Below are 8209 nucleotides of genomic sequence, written 5' to 3'. Positions count from 1 at the left end.
ATTGTACATTTAAATCATTGGCTATCGTTGAAATAAGTACATTGTTCCTCTTGGCTATCGTTGAAATATGAAACGTTTTCGGTGATTTTTTTTAAAACTGTAGATTCTGTTTAATGTTCTGTTAATGACATTGAAACTTCATAGAAAACCCAAGGAATGTAATTGTTGCATTAAACCAAACAAATGCAGAGAAACCTGGCAGTGCAGGAGGCAAATACAAAAACAGGGTCCAAAATATATAGGGGTCATAATCAGGTTGGTTACCCTAACTAATGAACGAAAGAAGCTAGAAGCTCGATATATTGAAACAAACTTTTCTCTTTCAATCTTTTCTTCCAGCACAAATAAAAATCTAACTTCTTTTATTGAAATGATATAAGTACTTACAATTTAAAAAAAAAATCTGTTTTAATCCATCTAGTGGTGCAATTGTGCCTTTCTCATTTGCCCAAACTACGATTCCATGGCTGGTTATGTTCAATACAATGGTGGAAATGTATACTACATATTCAGTACGATTTGCACATACATACAATGGATCGACAGCCACGATCTTGAGATACTATGTGTCGACACTGAAACATCGCTTGGATCAAGGAGGAAGATCCGGGGGGTTCGGACCCTGCCAAAATTTTTTAAATTGTTAAGAAATTTTGAACTAGTTTTATTTTAAAGTAGCAACCCTTCACTGCATACTTTTACCTAAGCCTATATAAGTCTAAAAAATTTAAGGTGGGCGATTTTTAGAGTGATTTCATAACCTTTCTATATTAGAAAGGCAAAAATATAGGCAAAAATGTGCCAAAGTCCAAAAAAGTCAATTCTCGTCAAAATTTTTTTAGGGATTGCATATAATCTCAACGTTTTATGTATTTTAAAGTCATTTGACATCAAAAATACAAATTCGATTCCGAAATTTTTCCTTACTCCCTCCTTTGAAAATTTTTCAGTCCAATGTCTAAGTCCAATCAATCAAAAATTCAATAGCAGCCGATGGGAAGATTGTACCTTTCATTTGAGACTAAGTTTGTGCAAATCGATCCAGCCATCTCTGAGAAACAGAGGTGACATTTTTCCACATACATACAGACACAGACATACATATTTTCCTATCTCGACGAACTGAGTCGCATGGCATATGACACTCGGCCCTCCGGGCCGGGATTGTGTTGCCAATTTTTAGAATGATTGCATAACCTTTCTATATGATAAAGGCAAAAAATTATTTTTGAAATCATGTTGTTATAAAAAAATGTGTATTTTATCGCTTTTAACAACTTTGTATAAGACACTTTTAATAATAAAAAGTAATCGTAAAAAGTTATATTCGAAAAACTGTTTTTAAGGGGTCTATCCAAAGCAAACCTACATATTTCGCTACTGTTACTATATAGAGCTTTAGTATCTTCAGTAAAGTTTTTCACAACGATATTTTCTAGAACTTTACTGAAGACAGCGAGCTTCTAGCTAAATTATTTGGGGAAATAAATTTTCTATCTCACTTTTAGGGGATTAATCACTCAATTCATTATATCAAAAGATGCATCTATTTTTATCTAGAAACTTCTTCGAAAAAATCCATTCTCCAAAACCAATGGTTCAGGAGTTATTGAATTTTGATCGTAAAAACGTCGTTTTGCAACACTTTGCACCGCATGTGTTGCAATTGAAACTTTGTGTGCCTATTATATTAGTTACTGCGCAACATCGACCCACCACAACTGTGCTTTGGTTGAAAAAATTCATTTAAGCGACCATTGTAACTAGAAAATATAAAGGAGCCGATGTACTGCTACCTTGAATTCGAATGATACCAAGGGATTTCAAACGATTGTGTGTAGTGTAGCGGTCATGTCATATTCAGCAATATTTTTCAAATTTTGTAGAACCGGTCTGATTTGTTTGCGCCAAGAGTTAGACAACCTACCGTTGATCGACTCTTGCGCAACACCCTAGCAAATACTCCTCTCCGCGAGGGGAAGAAATTAAATTGCCTGTTGAGATTCTCCTGAAGACGAAAACCATGACGATCCTTCGCTTGGAATGCATGATGGAAAGGGACAGATAGAGCCAAAGGTTAGCTGACAGAATAAAACAGCTAGTAGGGTCGTTGATTTCCGAACTTGTCCGAAGAAATTTGCGGGAAAATACGCGCTTCCTGTAAGTACGTACGAAATTACCTTCCCTAATCTGAGGATTAACGCTGCTAGTCCATTTCGTCCCAGTCCGCCAAACGTTTTGGAAGCTCGCGTGATTTGTCCGGTTTTAGTTTGTCCAAAGTAATTAATGTGACGTGATAGTACTGTGAATTTGTCTAATTCTTTGCTCTCCCGTCCAAATAGCTCAGGTCAAGTTGCAATTGAGTAGATATTGCGTGCATAGGAAAGTGTGTGCAGAAGAAATAGCAGAAAGGTAAATGTGCTCAAAGTTTCGTGCCATTGACCCCCACATGTGCTAATGACCCCGTTGTGCAATAGCCACACGGCACTTTTCATTTCGCACAGATTCTACGAACGAGAGGAAGGAGAGAGGACAAAATCACACGCGCGCAGGTCCAAACGCAGGACGAAGTTGAACCCGACACCGATACGCCGCCGGAAGGAAGAACGGTCCATCGACAAACCGTTTCCTTCAGCCACCGGAAAACCATCGCAACTTTTCCGGCCGATTAAAGCATCAGCAGCAACAAATAACCGCTGGTCAGAAACCGGCGCGGCGATCGATGTGATCGCCCATCATCGCCCGTCATCGCAGCAGAACGATCGACAGCAGCAGAAACCAACAGCAGCAGATTGGGTGAGTCGTATCGTTCTTGCTAATTAAGTGTGAAGGGTGGCGTCCAGGGAGGACGCCACAGTGATTTAAGCCGCCAGAGCGCAAAACGCTCCAGAAGTCGTCCACGGACGGCTAGAATTTAGGGACGCGTCCATGAAATAGGTTGTGTGTCGGCCATTACATTTAGTTTCGCCATTCAAGAACGCCACACACAACCCTTTGATTAATTAGCCACCCGGGTGCAAAGCGATTGCCGTTGATACGCTGGAGCCGTGAGGTGACGTCACCGAAAGTTTGAGGATTGATGGAGAAAAGCACAGTATGGTCAATGAGTACAGTAGGGAGAGAGTACACGCACATAATCAGAAGATAGGCCTAGAATTTAAAATTGGAACAATACAAACAAACATGCAATAGTAATGAGAATCTTTCCGTTTTGTACCGTAAATAAATGTTGTTTAGTGTAAATGTAGCGAATGTTTTGTAGATTCATGTAGTACTCCCTTATGGTTTTAGTCTCGTTCTAGTATGGTTACGTCATTTCGTTCGGTGTAGTTTTCGTTTCGTTTCACTGTCTTCCGCTTGGCGGAATTTGATGAGTGGTGAAAGCTTCGCTTTCAACGTTTAACGCCACCTGTTGATGAGTGGCTGCAGTTCCAGTGATGATAAGTTAGGTATGGGGAGTTTCTTACCGCGTATTCTCTGAGGGTAAATAGGTTCTTGATGATTGCTACTGACTGATAATAGGGTCGTCTACCCGACTTTTGGAGGCTGACTTTTGATAAGCCTGTCTGGTTCGATCCTGAATAATTTCTTTAGGTGAATTTTCTTCAGGGACTCGCCCTAAGAAGAGTCTCATCCGGGCAAACAAATCTTGGCGTGCAGTCTTCCTACGGGAAGTGGCGCATAAGCTGCACGCTTGCTAGGGATCGACCAGGGCTGGCTACAGTAGGAAAACAGTGCAATTTATTTAATTGTTTAATATTTCGAAAAAATTTCTTGACGCAAAAAAGAGATGAATCAAAATCTTGTTAATACTACGTTCACACTACAAGTTAAAACGTGTTTTAACGCTATATTGATGATTTTTTTACTAGTTGCCAATTATTATAACATGTTTTAACTCTATAGTGTGAACATCGTATAAATGGGATTTATAACATTAGTAATGAATCACAAAAAATAATTTTCGCGAAATGGCGCAGTTTGCAATGAAAAAACGCCGAAAGTGTCATAAAACGCGGTTTTTGGGTGGTTTTCTTAGGCGGATTTTTTAATGTCACAGCATCCACAAGCATCATCCTGATTTTTTCCAATATGGTTCAGGTGATACATGCCAGGACAATGTCCTGTAAGTGGGCCTGTTAAGCCTGACATAAAATTTAAGCGAGGATAAAGAATCCGGCCATTGAAGTCTAGAGCAAAACTACGTTGGTTTCGCTTTCAAAATTTGTTATTGACAATTCTAGACCAATATAGGCATCATAACAGCCGATAGATAACACATAATCACTGATTGCAATTGAGTGAATGTTACGGTCACAGTATACATGTGAAAAAGTACAACTGTGATTTTCTTTAAGGGTTTAGATAATGAAACGTTTACACATCAATAGAATCTATTGAGAAAGAATCCGGAATATAGGTCAACTATATCACAAGTAGTAGCCCAGCTAGAGCTTGTTCCTATTTATTCATTCATTCGATCACGAGGTGCGGGAAAAACAAAAGGAAAATTCATACAAATGGAAGCTATATTTCAATCTGCCATACCCAATGAATAAGGCCATGGAATGCATAATTTGCGGAGCTAGTACAACCTTCAGTACTCAAATGAGATACAGCACTCTTGACGAAAATAGAAATTCAATACCTTTGCATAACGAACGAATATATTTCTGCGTTGAGTGCTCTTCACTGATCCAGGTTTCAAGTGCTAGAAGCATGTCTCTGGCGAGGACTCGAATCAGTTTCTCTGCAAAGTGCCTTGAAGTAACCAAAAATCCCGAATGAATGAAAAACAACGACGATTTCTCCCAAGCTTTCTTCACATCGGCCAATTTGTAATATTACTTAGACCAGCACCAGGCGCGGAAACTTATGAATGTAGGCAGTACCTCAGTCTGAACTATGATAAATTCACCATATCATTGCGGAAAAAATAGACGAAACATTAAACAGAAATAGCAATAACAACCAATCGATAAAGAATAACCGAGTGCCAAAATAGCGAACCTACCCTACATACTTCGACAGCCGTTTTTGTGTGCCTATATAGGTATTGCTTCGGTTGCACGACAGTATAAAAAATCGTATTCCGCGTGGCTTATTTATGTTGTTTATTGCCCTCGAATTCGAAGGGATTTTCAGTGTCCTGTCAAGGCAATCGGAAAGTCAACCACCATTCAAAAGCAATAAAACTAGGATTGCGTGAATTGATAGGAATACAAACAGACCAGAGGCATTTTCATCGCTTCACTGGCGCAGTAAAATATGCTACCCGCGGATGTTTATTATAACAAAAAATCATCCATCTTCCGCTTCCTTGCCTGATGATCCATCCTAGAATGTTCACCGCGTGCTTCCCTGGAGGTTATAGCGTTCTCTTCGCTTAGCTCTTTAATCCTCGTCTGAGCCTGCTCCAGCTGTTTCTCCAAACGGTTTGTCTTGCTCTCGGCGTCGCTTTTTTCCTGTGCCACCTCTTTCTTCAATCGAGACACGGATTCCCTATAGTATTCCAGCTTTCGTTCCAAGTTGAGACACACTTGTTGCTTCTGAAAGTTCCAGAATGTGATTGCATTGTTTGCAATCTCCATTATGACCTCCGGACTGTAGCCACACAAAAGAAGCTATAATTTGATTGAATTCAACATTAGCTGACATTGGTTTGAGGTTACTGGTACCTACCGCACGATATTGCGGCGAGCTGTTCAAATTTCGCTCCACAACGCCAAAATCGTCGCGGAAACGGGAGCCACATGCCGGACAGGATGCCGACCCTGTTTGGCGCAATTTGGCGTCTTTACCGTGCTGCGCACAAAACACATGGGAGCAGCACGTAATCCAGGCGACATCGTCGATCTTCTTGAAGCAGTCACGTGCATTGCAAATCAGTTGATCACGTTGCGACGACATTTCGATAACTGCTTGTCGCCTTAGTGTTGTAGTTGTAGGCGTAATGGAAATTAGTGACGTTTATCAAACGCACACTGAGATCTCGATTTACGATGTACATATACTATGCTAGCTACTTATATCGTTTTTGCTTGAAGCGAAACTGAATCGGGGTCTAACCCCAACTGCTGGTAAAATGTGTGAGCTGACAGCGATTGAGGATAGAAGCTGACTCAGGTTCCGGGTTAAACAAAAACGGCATGAAAGTGTAAACATTTATCGAGCGGGTAACATTAAAATCGGTAACGTCAGAAACAGGTAACCGTTCCAGTGCCTGCAAGTACAACCAACCAACACCATACATACGAACTTTCGTAGTGCGCGTTGAGAGTAGGGAACTCGAAATTGTTCATATAGTAGGGGAAGAAGAGAGGGCGAGATTTTAGGTCCCGCACGATTCGGGAGAATTTAGAAAGGGTTAGATGACGTCACGAAGGTAGGATAGCAATAGGAGAGAAACAGGAAAATAAACTCTGAAAAGTTATTAAAAGAGGAAATTTGCATTCAAAAATAAAAGGGTTTAAATAAAAAGTTTCTAGACTGTTTTTCAAGAAAGATAATTTGAATTTTATTAATTTGGGAAGTTTTTGGAAATATTCGGAAAGATTGGTAGGAATAGGTATTGGGAACTTTGGAGTTGGAGAGGAACTGGAGGTGGATTCTGCGGTAGGGTTAGGAATTCAAGCTACCCAGGGCAAGCTGATCAGTAATCCCGGCAGACGACTTCGTCGTCTGGCGCATAAGTCGGGTATTTAGAGGCTACCAGAGCTCCCCTGACAAAGTAACTTTTTACTTTTCGTGTTATAAACGTCAATTGCTGTTCGGACCCTCTATTCCATCAACCACCGTTCAGCGGCTTGCGGCTATGCACACGATTGCACACGCCACAGTATAGAAAATGCATAATGCGCCAATCGACAGCTGTGACTAACAAGATTAAGTTTCTGTGATGCAATTTATTTAATTTTGCTTCTTGAAGAGTTTCTCCAATAATTATTTCATAGGTAACCATAATTCCATTGCAATTATAATAAAAAAATGACGGTCTGAATTACTCCGTAGGGAGGTTCCAATTGTAGTGGTGCAAATGAGCTTTTATGGTACCAAAATATAGGTAAGGTATCAAACCAACAATAAAGGCATTTGACTGATGAAATCTTTCACATCTATCCACCTAAAAGGGCGATTTGATCAGGTAGGTCCGAACAGCCCCGGGTTCCCCTAATAATTTTCCACTCAAAATAATAGACGCAACATTGGTGTACTCATGGTGAGGAACTCATTATAAGTCAATACTATGTTCCAAAAAAGTTGTGTATTTTAAGAGTATAGCCACTTTTTCGGGGCAAACTGGGTTACTAAGAGTGATATTAAATCAGTTATATTCGAATAAGGCGTTATATGGGTACAGAGTAACTTAACTGTTATGTGTCCAACAATAAAAAACACCTTTAACAGGCCAACGTGGGTACCCGTGTACCCACAAATTGAAATGCTCGTAACTATGGCTTTCTTTATCCGATTTGGACACTTTTAGATTTTTTGGAATTGGAATTGGATTTTTTGTATTCAGAAACTCGTCCACTTTTTGATTTGTAAAATTGAACCGGATGAATGGATCTGGTGGTTGGTAATCCGGATTTTCCGGGGTAATGTTCCAGTACTAGGGTATGATTTGTAAATTTTAATAATGTCCTAACAATATGAGTATCAAAACTCTTCAAATTGCCTTGGAAGTCTGTTATTTATTATTACGGATACGGACCCTATGGCAATTTAAAAAATGGAATTGGAAGGGAATGGCCACTCACGGGCCCACGGGAACCTGATCCGGAATGTCCGTTCCGGGGTCAAATCACCAAATGGTTCCAAAACCGCGAGATACAGCCTACTGATTCCAAGAATTTTGATACCCATATTGCTAGTATTCCATTGAAGTTCACAAATAGTATCCCAGCACTGGAACCAGCTTTTGGAAATCCGGATTCCCGGGAACCGAATGAAGTAACCCTATTCATTTTTAATAAGTCCAAAAGCGGATGAGTTTCTGAATCCAAAACACCCAAAAGCATCAAAATCGGTTGGAAATTACGTTAGTTATTGGTAGTTTTGTGGGTACCCGGGTACCCACGTCGCACAGTGGCGGCTCTTCAAACAAAAGTCGGACAAAACCTCAAATGTTACCTAATTTGGCTGAAAATCACAATTTAAGCTAATTTTGAGGTGCTGAGCTCATTTTTGATGCCAAAAGTCGTAAAAT

The 8209-nt window shown here is 40.0% G+C and overlaps 1 protein-coding gene across 1 annotated transcript; it reads right to left on the bottom strand.

The window, feature by feature from the left end:
• Positions 1-5250: 5250 nt before the first annotated feature.
• Positions 5251-5986, bottom strand: LOC131677757 (E3 ubiquitin-protein ligase CCNB1IP1-like). Its single transcript, XM_058957781.1, has 2 exons — positions 5683-5986; positions 5251-5624 (listed from the first exon to the last, which is right to left on the bottom strand). The coding sequence occupies exons 1-2, from the start codon at positions 5908-5910 to the stop codon at positions 5289-5291; spliced, it is 564 nt and encodes a 187-aa protein (XP_058813764.1). The 5' UTR covers positions 5911-5986; the 3' UTR covers positions 5251-5288.
• Between the last annotated feature and the right edge of the window lie 2223 nt (positions 5987-8209).

This window comes from Topomyia yanbarensis, chromosome 1 (assembly GCF_030247195.1).
Source record: "Topomyia yanbarensis strain Yona2022 chromosome 1, ASM3024719v1, whole genome shotgun sequence".
Taxonomy (NCBI): Eukaryota; Metazoa; Arthropoda; class Insecta; order Diptera; family Culicidae; genus Topomyia; species Topomyia yanbarensis.
This window is presented reverse-complemented; position numbering and strand designations above follow the sequence as displayed.